The sequence below is a fragment of the Stegostoma tigrinum genome, chromosome 30 (assembly GCF_030684315.1).
Source record: "Stegostoma tigrinum isolate sSteTig4 chromosome 30, sSteTig4.hap1, whole genome shotgun sequence".
Lineage (NCBI taxonomy): Eukaryota > Metazoa > Chordata > Chondrichthyes > Orectolobiformes > Stegostomatidae > Stegostoma > Stegostoma tigrinum.
The window spans coordinates 10,909,090-10,923,612 of NC_081383.1; the positions used below are offsets into that span (position 1 = coordinate 10,909,090).

General features: G+C 42.6%; 1 protein-coding gene across 1 annotated transcript in view; it reads left to right on the forward strand.

The window, feature by feature from the left end:
• Positions 1 to 3,835: 3,835 nt before the first annotated feature.
• LOC125465742 (PWWP domain-containing DNA repair factor 3A-like) overlaps positions 3,836 to 14,523 on the forward strand; it is a 56,383-nt gene continuing 45,695 nt past the window's right edge. Inside the window, exon 1 of the mRNA XM_048559520.2 lies at positions 3,836 to 3,970. Within this exon, the coding sequence (XP_048415477.2) occupies positions 3,908 to 3,970 (63 nt within the window). The 5' untranslated portion in view covers positions 3,836 to 3,907. The remainder of the gene's footprint in view (positions 3,971 to 14,523) is intronic.

The following is a 14,523-nucleotide window of genomic DNA, read 5'->3' on the forward strand; positions in this document are numbered from 1 at the left end:
AGAACCGAGCGCCACAATATAGTTCTTTAAAAACTTATCATTGAACTCTACAGTTGATAATTCCCCTTTTCCACCCAAGAAAGGTAATCCAAACATCACGTAAAGGAGAGAGAATATAGGGTATTGTCTAACACAAACCGTCTCATCTTTTCGAGTCAGTGTGATTACCAACGGGTAATAGTTAGGTGCCCTGCATTATCAGCTCTCGCCCACACATCAGGACTGATTTGTTGTTCTTCCCTAGGCGTTAACATAGCCATTGTTACAGCTACCGCACTATTCTCTACCCCAATTTTTAAGCCCAGCAATATAATCAAATCCCTACCTAGTAAATTACTCCCAATGTCAGGAATGGATAGTAATTGTCCTGTCACTTCCTTATCATCGTTTCTAATTAGGGTTGGCTCAAAAATAGGCACTGGGAATCCTTCGCCTTTTACTCCGGAAACCCTGAGATACTCATTAGTCAATTTAACTCGCTAGTAGGTATAAAACTTAGGGATGACCGTGCCGCACCGGTGTCCATCAAGATTACTACCTCCTCCCCTTCAGGTCCCACTTTTAAGTTTATCAAGGGTTCCTGGTGGGCCTTAGGAGGAAGGAACCCCTGACTCCCCTAATCCTCATCGAGGGCCATTAGGGAGACCGTTTCTCTTTCCCGTGTTAACTCTGGGCATTCCTGCTTAAAATGTCCCAGTCTTCAACAATGGTAACATCCTGCCTGTCGTTTCCCGCGTCTAGTATCTGCCTCTTCGCTTTGTCTCTCTTTCTGCCTCAGTGTTCTCTGTTCAATTCTTTCTTTCTTTGTTACTTCTTTAATGGCAGCGACCATCATTTTTGCTATTTGTTTCTGCTTCTCGTACTCCCTTTTTACATATAGCTTCTGTGCCTCTCATAGTAATTCCTCCATCTGTCTCTCACTCCATCCATCTATTTTCTGTTATTTCTTTTGTATGTCCAGCCACGATTTAGTTACAAACTGGACCTTTAAGAGTCCCTGAGCTACCGGATCATCAGGATCCAACCCCGAATACTTCCTTGTGGCCTCCTTGAGCCTTTGAAGAAATGTAGAAGGAGTTTCATCCTTCTCCTGTCGTACTTCGAAGGCTTTAGCAAAGTTTTGCGATCTGGGTGCTGCCTCTTTAATTCCCAATATTACCATTTCCCTCAGATCCCGCATTGATTCTCTATCGTTTGTTCTTTTATTATTCCAGTGAGGATCGGCATTCAGGAATTTCTGGTCTGCCGGGACTACGTTTAGTCCCGCTGGTTGCCTTTTTTGTTCCACTCCTGTAAGGTCGCCCTCCTAATCATACCTCGTTCTTCCCCCGAAAATAGAGTTCCTAGAATTGCCAACAGTTCTCCCCAGGTATATAAATTGGGTCCTAGGAATTGATCTAACTGTTCGGCCAGTCCGACCGGATCCTCTATTAAACTTTTCATTTCTTTCTTAAAGATCCTAACTTCACTACTGGTTAAGGGAGCATTCACATATCCAATTTCACCATCCCCAATCGGGACCTCCCTAAAAGGGTATAATTTTTCCTTTTCCTTTGTTTCTGCCACTCCCTTACATGGGGTAGATTGTGTAATTCTGGGCCCTCTAGGTTCCGCGTCTTTTACCTCAGAGTTCGTCTCTTTTTCAGGTGTTTGGGGTTAGTTCTGGGGCCGTGGGCTGGTTGTCGAGGCTACTCATGGCCGTCAGTGGGGAGGAGGGGGGATATGGAGGCGGCAAACGTGTTAGGGGATCCCACTGTGGTTTTTCTTGTTCGTCCTTTCCCTGTCCTCCCCCTGATCCTTCTGCACTCATAGGATATAGTCCTACCTTCGCACCTCCTATCCAACAAGCTGCATAATCTGACTCTTTCTGACTGAATGGTTCTTTCCGATTGACGTATAGGTATTGGCACAGCCAATCTTCGTCAGATCCATATTTGGGCCAAAAAAAAAATCAGGTACCTTAATGCTTTCTCTAGACCAAACAAAACAACAATAATTTATCATTGTAGTCTTGTCTTTCTCCCACGTCCGGGAGCTGTATTCTCAACTGCCCAACATTCTCTCCAAAGGGCTGTTGGGCGGAATATATTCCTTTTGATGTTATTTGCAGATCAATCACTACTCAGGCAACTACCCTTGTCTCCCATTGTTGCTAATTTAATTAATCTTGTCGAGATTCGGTGGCGCCTTCTTCCACACCCACTTCAGGGTCCTGACCTTCGCGTGGGGGATTTCCCCTCTTAACAACCGGTCTAAGGGTGGGTGCTCAGATCAGGCAGACACCTTACTTGTCCAATTATATACTTTTTATATTTCACCAATTCCCCGTACTTTCCGTACATCCACGACCACCAAGGCAATACTTAAAGGTCAGTTTTCTTACCTTGGTCCGTGCATGGAGTTACCTGGTCATTACAACTCTTCCCCGCGGCAATACCTGCAGCAAATACCGCTGCTCCCCCAGTCGCCCAGACAGATCTTTAAGACCTTTCCTGACCCGGGTCTTGTGCAGAAGTTACATGACCGGACCCGCCGCGTCTACCCGTCTTGTTTCCAGGGTCTCCCAGTCCGGATCGCACTCGCCCAAACCGCAAACGACAAACAAGGGAGTTTGAGATCGCCGAAATCGGCGAGTCGCACCTTCCCCGTCGTCCCAAGAGTGTCGAGCGGCTGGAGTGTCCGATCCCGGACGAGCCCCAAATTGTGAGAAACATTACCCGCTCACAAACTCAGCCTGAGACAAAGCCTTGGAAACAAGACAATTTTATTCTGCACGATCTTGCAAGAAAGGGTGTCTGCTAGACAGGCACACACTACAAAGCATGTTAAACATTCTTATACAGTTTACAAGTTGCAGAATCACACCTCCCTGCTCCCATTGGTCTTCTCTTATCCTATCATTCCCTATCCTATCGGACCACCCTCGTTTATTTGCCGGCCGAAGGCCCCATCCCCTCGTTTACTGCAATCCTTATTTGGCTATCCTAAAGAGCGCTAGACATGCTATACGTGCAAATCGTCAGGTTTGCAGAAATAAACATCTGCTACAACATCCTTATCTCTACCACATTCTTGTCTGCAGAAACAACATTTCTGGTCGTGATAACTGCCGCCTTCGCAGAACCTAATCTCTGGTTAATGATAAACTTCTACAAAATCTTGTGACTATAATGGTCTTCTTTTGCAAGAGCCCACCATTCATCCTTAGCTGCAGAAACAACATTTCTAATCTCTCACAATTATGAATCCATTGCTGATTGCTGGAAAAAACCCACCTGGTTCACAAATGTCCTTTAGGGAAGGAAACTACCATCCTTACCTGGTCTGGTCTACATGTAACTGCAGACACACAGCAACGTGGTTGACTCATGATTAGGGATGGATAAATACTGATCCAGCCAGCGATGGTCATACCCCATCAATGAATGAACAACATTTAACATCTAAATCTAACTTTAATTTCTGCAACCAGGATGGAAATATTGCCAAATAAATAGACTTTTCAAAGACAAGGCTGCAGTCACGTGGCACGTCGAATGCCGTTGGGTGACTGTTTTATGACGTAATTTTTTAAAAATGCGTGGCGCTGGGCGGGGTCCGGGTCCGAGGCTGACCCTTGATCCCGGAAGTGGCTGGGCGGCTGCTCTCCTCTTCCCTGTCCATTTTCTGCAATCGGAACTTGGTCGTTACTCCGACGACGACGGTAGGGAAAAGTGAAAGAGTTGGTTGAAAAGTATAAGAAGACCGGGGGGTACTTGAACGCCCGGCTTCATCCGGAGGGGAAACGATTGTGGGTGTGTGTGTGTGTGTCGCGCGCGCCCGGAGAAGGTAAAGAGCAGATAAGTTGTTGCGTGTCTGTGGTGCCGGAGTGAATTGTCGAGTTTCTGCTGGGAAGGAGGAGGGGAAGATGCTTTCGCATTCCTCTCCACAGCGTTATATTCACCCTCCCCCGGTGGCCGAGGACAAATGGGTAACCCTTTCCTGACTTTATTGGGGGCGGGTGTTGTTAATTGTACTTTTACGGATGCACTATGTTTGTGTTTTCAAACTATTTCCACCAGAAATCATTGCTGGTGGCCTTTTATAAAGTCCTTCCGACGTCACGGGGGTGGGAACAATCGGGCTGTATTTTCTTCTTGCTTTTCGAGAAAGAATGAAGACTTCACCGGTACGTTAGAGGACCTTTAAAGTCTCCACCACGAGGTTTTGGGTTTCCAGTAACTTCTGATTCGTGGATGTCTGAAGTTTTTTTTAAATCAGTTGCTTTTAACTTGTTATTTATTCAGTCTCGTCCTGTATGTGAACGTGTTTTCTGTAGTAAATGTAAAGCCATAGCGATTTCACTAAATTCATCGCTCAAGTAAATTAGCCTCTAACATTGGACTCAACATGCCTGAAATTGTAGGAACTTCGTGATACAAGGGAAACTGGGCACTTTTCATTTAGAAATGTTTATTTTAAACAGACTATGTACTTACAAACAACAAAGTAAACTGATGGATACCTTACTGAACGGTGAAATTTATTAGATAATGCAACTTTGAAAATAAAGTAGCTCCTGCCAGACTGCTAATTAGCAAATTACCTGGGCCCTGGAGCCCCAACAACATGCGTTAAAGCAGGTGCAACTTTAAGACGGCCCTAGGGCTGCATCACAGCTGCCGAATGATGAAAACCCATACTACATTCTAGGAATTCTAATGTGGCAACTAAACCATAGAGGGATCAAAATCCACTAATCAATCTGACCTCACGTTTATTGTTTGAACTGGAGCCTCCTTCAAGATTCATTGGCCATAAAAGCAGTCTGGCAAGAACACTTGCATTTTAAGGCCATGTATGATGTTATTTTACTTCTTATTGAGTGATGGGATCTGCAGCTGGAGACTGGAGGATAAATCAAATTAAGGAGCATAAATCTTAACTTGTAATATTCAGAGGTTATGGATGATAGAATGTAGCAAATTTTGGAACAAGTTATGGAAACATTAACTGGAAAAAAAAGTTAACAATTTGAGCAGATCATCTCACAAACATCAAGGGGAGGGGAACACGAGTGTTTGAGAGAAATCAATGGGAAGAGAGTGGCACTATTGCTGAAGAACAGTTGGAAGGAGGTGGAATGATGAAGTTATTTGTAATGGGTCTAGAAAGCATGAGAGGAATGTAGTGCCACTCTCTTCCAATTGATTTCTCTCAAACACTCGTGTTCCCCTCCCCTTGATGTTTGTGAGATGATCTGCTCAAATTGTTAACTTTTTTTTCCAATTAATGTTTCCATAACTTGTTCCAAAATTTGCTACATTCTATGCCCTGCAATGTTGTAGACGCAGAGAGAAACTTGAAAGCAGGAGAGCAGATCTCTGGAATGTATTCAGCCCAGGTATCAGAGCTGTAAGGCTTAACAAAGGCACTGGAGCTACCCAAGAACCAGAGGGCCAGTATAGGTAGCAGGTATGCTTTTGTGGTGTACTGTGCACATACAACATAAGGAACAGGTAAGGGTCCTCATGGAATTAGCAAAACTGTCCAAACGAGCTGCACTGATTAAACTTAAAGCTCTCTGAAAAATGTAGACCCCAACAATAGGGTAACAATTATACAGGTAAGGCTCCCAAAGCCCTTGCAGGGAAACAGATTGAATTTGAGGAAATGCCTGTGGTGGTAATTGAGCCAAAAGGGGTGGACAAAGGAGTGGGTACTTTAGGTGCAGTTAGAGAAGAGATCAACGAGCTTCTTTAAGCCAGTAAAGCTAAAGAAGCCCTCTGACTCCATCCCCTCTCCCAACTCCTCCACCTGTCATGTATTTATTGTCCCCTCTTACGCGCTCTCTGCTGAACGTTCTGTTTTCAGCAAAGGTCTTAGATTCATCCCTCTGCTTCCCCACCTTTATGATACTCAGGTACAACATGACATTGAACTCTTCTTCCATTGCTTTTGTCTCCATGCTTACTACTTTGGACAAGGGTCATCTCCCCATCCTGTGAATGCCTTCCCCTGCCTCCAACTCACAGCTTCAAAACGATCCTCATCCTTGGGCTTTTTACCTGCTCTTGACCTGTGCACGAGAACAGTCAACGTTACATTGATCGCTTTAATTTCTCTGCCTTCCTTACTCATTTCAACCTATCCAGTCCTGAAGAAGGGTAATACTGTTCCTCCAGATGCTGCCTGGCTTGCTGTGTTCTTCCAGCCACTTGAAAACCTGCTCCAGATCCCCCCCCCAACATCAGACTATCATGTCCACAGTAGTCACTAATCTCATTTTATGGCTTTGTGTGAGGAAAATCATGCCTGTCCAACTTGTCTGGGGTTTTTTTAAAGGAAGTAACCATATAGACTGAGGGCAGAGTGGTAGAAATTGTTTACATGAACTTTAGCAAAGCGTTTGACAAGGTTCCATATGGGGCTAGGTGGGGAGGAGTTCTTAGTTGAATAGAATTTATTTCTGGGATTTGCAAATTTCTCTTTCCAAGAGAATAATCGGTGCAAAGTCATTGAATACTTTAATAATGATTTGGATAAGTTCTTGATCAACAGGGAATCAAGGTTATAGTGAGTATATTGGCAAGAAGAGTGAGGCTGTAATCAAATTAGCCATGGCCTAAATGGCTTACTAATACTTCCAGTTCATAAAGGGTGACCCAGTACCACTGTTTCAAAGGCAATTTAGAAATGGATAATAAATCTTGATGTAACAAGTGATACCCACATCCATACTAAAAAATGCAAATACAAACTCCTCATAAGGCAACCCGTGTGCTAGTTATTAATCCACCTGAACAGTCCATTGCTATCTTTTTGCCTCACTCTAAACCACAAAATCTTGTGTTTGGCAATGAATAAATATTAAATGATGCTTTCTATGCTTTGATCTTAATTATACACTTATGCTGTGATCTGCAGTGGATCTGGTCCTGTGCCTTGTGAAATGGCATTTAAAACTGTCTTCTAGTCACAAAATAACGCCAGTCAACTGCTTCCTGTCATTGAGCTAACCTGGATCTAACTTGAGCTTTTCCTTGGATTTTATGGAATTTTTCTTTTCTGATGAGCCTTCTGTAGAATTATGAATTTTAGTAAAGCTTATGGTATCAAAAAGAGTCACCTTCATTCGCCATCACCGAATCTGTTTAGTTTTGAACTGGTCGTTACTTTAGACACGAGCTTTATTTAAAATAATGCTAAATATGTCTTTCTAGTTAATTCTTATCAGACTACTCTTCAACAATTTATCTCCTCATCACTGCAGTTTGCCTGACTAGCCAGTAGCCACTTCGTGTATCCCTTCTTGACAACCATAAGCTTTATGGTCTACATTAACCAGTGAATATATTGGAAAATAATTTTCAGAACCTCCTGTACTTTCTTCACTTGTTTCCCTTGACAGCCTGACAGTTTGTTTACCTTCAAGATGCTAAACCTGTGAATCTTTCCTTTCTTGCCATCTTTATCAGGGAACATAGTCAGTGAGCCCATGGTTTTTTTTTAAGAAAGAGCAGCAGGTTATGGTATTGTCAGCGATGCTTTGGATGAGTCCAAGTTAATGGAACAGGAAAATGGGTGACTGACCAGAAAAATGCTCATTTCTGGAGGTTAAAAAGTGTTAATGAGTGTTTTAGCACCTGTAAATGGAAATTGACAACATGGAGATACAAATAAATAGCCTTTTATAATGGAAGTAATGAGGTTGGTAGCTCAACTAGAAGTTGATTAGGACATTTTAAGTAGTGAGTTGGCTGGTTCAGCCTGAGATGGTAGGGTAGGAGCAGGAGATTACAGCTAATGAAATAGGTGACTAAAGAAGAGGTCTTTTGATAGAAACTGGAGACAGTGGAGGAAATTGTAGTCCAACTTGGAGTGAATGTCAGACAATTCACAGAAGCAGCAGTGAACCTGAGTGAAATGGTAGTGATACAGCTTTATAAACTAATGGTGGCTAACATAGGTGACTTTTGTCTGCTGTTGACAATCTTGGAGGCTGTGAAATTAGTTAACCTACCTGGATATGTTATGACACACCTCCATGCCAGGTGAGACTTGAACCTGGACTAGCTCAGGGGAGGGATTCTTGAACTCAACTATGAGGGCCCCTGTGGAAGTAGTGAATAGTTGGTAGAATGGAAATGATTAGTAAATGAGTGAATGTCCTGTCTTGGCATCCAAGATTCAAAGTATGATGAAGATGATCTTTTTAGAAAAATAAATACTTTCTTTCATGGCTTTTTTGAAACTTTCATACATTGAAATTTTGTGTTCGGGTTGACAATGCTTTTTGGAGAAAAATGAGTCATAGGTAGAGAGGGGGAGGTGGATAGAAGATGGATAGAGGAGATGATAGTTTATCCAGCATCTTCAGTTCCTACTGTCTCTGAAACTATTTTAAGCCCACTGCAAAGTCTCTTCTCAGGATGCCTACCCTGAAGAAGTTACCCTCTGGAAAAACCTCAGTGGATCTCTCTCCCACTGCAACTCTCTCGTAATCTCCTCTTTGACTGGTCTGTCTCCTCTCCACCTATAATCTCCCCTATCTGTGACTTGGATGAGGGGATTGAAGGATGGGTCAGCAAGTTTGCAGACGACACAAAGGTCGGAGGTGTCGTTGACAGTATAGAGGGCTGTTGTAGGCTGCAGCGGGACATTGACAGGTTGCAGAGATGGGCTGAGAGGTGGCAGATGGAGTTCAACCTGGATAAATGCGAGGTGATGCATTTTGGAAGGTCGAATTTGAAAGCTGAGTACAGGATTAAGGATAGGATTCTTGGCAGCGTGGAGGAACAGAGGGATCTTGGTGTGCAGATACATAGATCTCTTAAAATGGCCACCCAAGTGGACAGGGTTGTTTCGAAAGCATATGGTGTTTTGGCTTTCATTAACAGGGGGATTGAGTTTAAGAGTTGTGAGATCTTGTTGCAGCTCTATAAAACTTTGGTTAGACCGCACTTGGAATACTGCGTCCAGTTCTGGGCGCCATATTATAGGAAAGATGTGGATGCTTTGGAGAGGGTTCAGAGGAGGTTTACCAGGATGCTGCCTGGACTGGAGGGCTTATCTTATGAAGAGAGGTTGACTGAGCTTGGTCTCTTTTCATTGGAGAAAAGGAGGAGGAGAGGGGACCTAATTGAGGTATACAAGATAATGAGAGGCATAGATAGAGTTGATAGCCAGAGACTATTTCCCAGGGCAGAAATGGCTAGCACGAGGGGTCATAGTTTTAAGCTGGTTGGTGGAAAGTATAGAGGGGATGTCAGAGGCAGGTTCTTCTCACAGAGAGTTGTGAGAGCATGGAATGCGTTGCCAGCAGCAGTTGTGGAAGCAAGGTCATTGGGGTCATTTAAGAGACTGCTGGACATGTATATGGTCACAGAAATTTGAGGGTGCATACATGAGGATCAATGGTCGGCACAACATTGTGGGCTGAAGGGCCTGTTCTGTGCTGTACTGTTCTATGTTCTATGTTCTGTCTTCTATCCGCCTCCCCCCCCCCCCCCCCCCCGCCCTCCCTATTTATTTCAGAACTGCCTTCCCTCCCCCATTTCTGAAGAAGGGCCTAGGCCCAAAACGTCAGCTGTCCTGCTCCTGTGATGCTGCTTGGCCTGCTGTGTTCATCCAGCTCAACACCTTGTAATCTCAGAATCTCCAGCATCTGCAGTTCCTACTATCTCTCAAATATAAGTTATCTTGCTTACCAAAATAAGGGCCCTCTTGTGGTTACGTGGTACTGTCTCTACCCTGGACCGGGTGGTCTGAATTCAAGTGCCAGCTGCTCAAGAGATGTGTAATAACATCTCTGAAAATATTGTTTAGAAAAATAGATTAAATAAAAAAGCAAGAATTTAGCAATGTAAATTATTTCAATTTAAGTATGAAAATGTTCTTCTTTTTCCTGATGAAGATTCTCCTTCAGAAACTAACTTTTACGCTTGTTTTAATGGGAGAGTACGACCCACTTAAGTCTTTTCACTTAAAGTTGTAATTTTCAGGAATGTCACTAAATTTTGAATTTGTGATCACCATCTATGTTCACATGAAGGCAGCTAACTGGATGAGGTAGCAGAGTACCTGGAGTACAACATCCCAAAAAGAATCACTGACCCATGGAGATGAGGCATTTTCACAAAACCCCATACACTTGGTTTGGCACATGCCAAAAAGAAATGTTTAACTTGTAGCCACAATTGGACAGTGGTCAGTACAAAAAGTCCTCTTAAACACTGCAGAAAAGGAGATGAAGTATGTTGGGTTGCTCTCTGAGCAGACTGGTCATTTGGCAGAATATCTCAGTGCCAGAATTTTCAATGTAGCATCACATTGTTGCTGGACTGAAAGTGCCTGGTCCTTTTTCCACAACTAGTGTCACAGCTCCACCTCAAGGTGCTACAATGGTGAAGAGGCTTGTTATTCAGCTCCCAGACTCTGCATTTGCAAGAACGCCTGGAATGTGTACACTGGCTTTTGTCAAGGTTCAATCTGAGCAGTTATCTCAACACAGGGCTTCGTGCTGTACGCTGTTCTTAGGGATGCATACCAAAACCAATATCAATTGTTGCTGGAAGGTTGTGAACGATGCTCTCGTGCATGAAGCTGTCAATGACTAATAGTGTAGTCTGGCACGTTCCAAACCCAAGGACAAAGTGCTATTGGGAGAGAGAGAGAAGCTGATGCCGTCACCAAGTCTAAATGGGGAAAAACTCTAAATGAGCCCTCCCACTATAGTGGGCAGGAACCATTTAAAAATATCCCTTGGGATAAGTCTCATGAGACATTAAATGTAAATGTAGATCCAATGTGCATGAGTGTGGAAACCTAAAACCCCACATATCATGTTTAACTTATTTGATCATTTTGCATTGAAGTAACTTGAATTGTACTTCAGTGACCTTTTTCTGGAAGTTTGTTCTGGTTCTGGAGGAAAGGATTAATTGAACATTTTTGAGTACTGTACCTGGGAAAAGAAAAACACAGCATGTTGTAGGTATATTTTAAACAACCTCAAGGTGCAAGAATTGAATTCTAATGACAATGGTTTTGCATACCAGTATTTCTCATGTGAAAAATTCTACTGTACCATACCAGCCAGTGGGAAAACTTGTTTCAATTTTTTAAAATTTCACACACTTTTGTCAAGAACAATAATAACATATTTATTTGATTGTAATGCCACTGAGAATTTGATTGAATTAAAGATGGAAAACAAAGTATCAAAGCTAACAAACCTGGATTTCTTGTCCATCCAAATTGCCCTCGCGAAAAGGTTAGTAATTACCATGTAAAATGCTCCAATCCCTGTAGTGTATACTCTAGGTCTGTTGGCAAATGAGTTCTTGGATTTTGACTCCATGATGAAACAATAGCAACAATATTTCCAAATCAAGACATGGTGTTATGTGAAGGGAATGTTGGAAGGCATGGTATTCCCTTGCAACTGATTGATCACCCATCTAAACTGAAAAGTCAGTGGTTTAGGAAGTACTATTGAAAAAGCATTGGTGAGTTGCTGCATGACTACAGTGTGAATATTGCACCATTGGTGAAAGAAATGAAACCTTTAAAGTCATAGGTGGGTGCCTGTCAAACATGCTGTATGCCTTATGATTTTTTTTTTTACTTGTTTTAGAGTTACACATGCAAGCAAATAGATTTTCCATTAATTTCCGGGTGGAAAAATCTTCTGTACAATATTTAGGATATTTTTCAGGCCTCTTGGCCTCCCTGTAGCCAGTTATTCAGCAGTCCCCTGATGAAATTAAGTTAGCTCAAAACCAACATCTGTGGTGGGAATCCCAAGCTGAAGCAGAGCTAGAATCATAGAACAGTTAGGAGGAGACCATTCAGCCCATTATGTGTTGGATCTCCATAAGAGCAACTCAATAAGTGCCAATTCCCCATTCTTCCCATAGTATGACATTTTCTATCTTATTGTAACATTTTCTATCTTATTGTAATTGACCAATTCCTTTTCAAATCTGTTTGACTTGGTATCTACCATGCTGTAAAATTTCCGATTGTTTTATTAACGGATCAGATTAAGATTTTTCTTCTGAACTGCTTCCTGCCAAGATTCTAAGCCGTTATGTCAGTTCTTCTGTCTCTGTCATATATGTTAAGGTGAGGCCAACTTCAAGGGACCCTCTGAAATTTGCATCATCTTCCTCCAAAAAGGATTCCCCAGTACCATTGTCAACCTGGTCCAATGCATCTCCCGCACTTCTGCCCTCACCTCTTCTCTTCCCTCCCACAACAGCGATAGGATTCCCCTTGTCCTTATCTACCATCCCACCAGCATCCACATCCAAAAGATCATCAGACACCATTCTACCACCTCTAGTGAGATGCCCCCACCAGACACACAATCCCCTCCACTCCCTTGTTTGCCTTCCACAGGGACCATTCCCTCCAGGACAACCTAGTCCACAATTTCTTCATCCCTAACACCTTCCGCCACAGGCCAATGGCACCTTCTCCTGTAACCAGCAAGGGTGCAACACCTGCCCATTTACCTCCTGCCTCCCCAGTATCCAAGGGCCCAAATATACCTTCAGGGTGAAGCAGCACTTCATCTGTATTTTCCAGAATCTTATTACTGCATTTGCTGTTCACAATGTGGTGTCCTCTACTTCGGGGAAACAAAACATTGACAGGGTGACCACTTTGCAGAAAAGACGCTGAGCTACTTGTTGCCTGCCACTTTAACACACCACCCTGTTCCCTGGCCAACTACTCTGACTCTGGCTTGCTGCAGTGTTCCAGCAAAGCTCAGCGCAAGCCGGAAGGACAACACCTCATTTTTTTTGCTTGGGAGCCCTACAGCCCTCTGGACTCAATATCAAACTCAATAATTTTAGGGCCTGAATTCTCCCATGTCCTAGCCCCCCTACCCCACCAACCAGGCCTTGTTATCACATCGCCTGCCATTACACACCACCTAATTTTTAGTCACTAACAGTCCCCATTAACGACTATTCACCATCCCAGCCAGATCGTTATCAACTTTTTTTGTCTGTTCAACTGTTCTCTCTCTGTTTGGGCTCTATTCTATAGTTTACTCCCTACCCCACCATTATCCCTCCCTATTTTCTATATATAAACTGATGTTTTCCCAGCTGCTAGCATTTCTGAGGAATGATCACTGGATCCGAAACGTTAACTTATTTTTTCCTTCACAGATGCTGCCAGACCTACTGAGCTTTTCCAGCAACTTTTGTTTTTGTTCCTGATTCACAGCATCTGCAGTTCTTACGGTTTTTATTAAGTTTTTTTTTTCATTGTTCACTGCCATCTTAACTGGATGCAGCAAGACTTTGATCTGATTATCTAGATGTGAGATCATTTGACTGGTTCTGCTGTTCAGCATCTATCACATGCCGTGTCTCAGTTCACCTAAACATCCAATTCTTAACTATTCCCCATGCTGTTCCTGGCATGCCCCAAAGAACGTATTGAATGAGTTTTTTGCATCATTTGGAAATGATAAGCAATGGATATACTAGACGATAAGGCTGTCCAAATGCTAATGCTCAGGCTAGCAGCATCTGTGGAGAGATGAACAAAATTAATTGTTCCTCTTTAGATGTGATGAAGGATTATTGATATTAAAAAATAGTCATTTGCGTTTCCTATTTCTTACACTGCCAAACCTGCTGAGTATTTCCAGCAATTCCTGCTTTTTCCATCCAATGCTTGCAATATTTTGCTTTTGTTTTAGCTTGCCCAAGGTAATTACTACAACTTTCACCATACTGAGAGAATCCAATATAATACATTAACATCCCTCTTTCCACAAGAGCAAACCCATGAATACTTTTTCACAATTGGGATAGCAGTTATGATTCTCTAACTCCTGAGCGTTTTACACCGTAAAAAAAATTGGGAGATTGGTATAAAACAGAGGCAACAAGGTGTAGAGCTGGATGAACACAGCAGGCCAAACAGTATCAGAGGAGCAGGAAAGCTGACATTTCAGAAGGGTCCAGACCTGAAATGCCAGCTTTCCTGCCCCTCTGATGCTGCTTGACCTGCTGTGTTCATCCAGCTCTACACCCTGTTATCTCAGATTCTCCAGTATCAGCAATTCCTATTACCGTAGTATGAAACGTTGGTTTTGTGTGTTATTTGTAGTTTAAAATGTTATAGCTGATAGGTTTTACTGGATTGTGGATGCAATAAGCCACTATATTGGGTAGGGTACAGATTTATTCTATGGCAGCTACAACCTCCAGGTAATTTATAATGCTGTGAAATAAATAGCTGTACTAAAGAAATTCTAAATTTTGTGGTATCGTGCAGAGCTGTATAGAAACTGCCTGCAAGAAAGGTGCAGGTTATTCAAATTGTTTTTGTAAGATTTAGTTGCTGATTTTCAAATGTGGTTTCCCATTTTTGAAATTCCTGCCTCAATGCAACCAGATCCATTAAGCTGGACTCGCAGCTGTGTTAGTTTGGTTGTTCTACAAAATACTGAATGTGTATTTTCATCCATTTGAGCTTTTGCAGAGATTTATTTTTCTGGTTTCATTTTGCTTT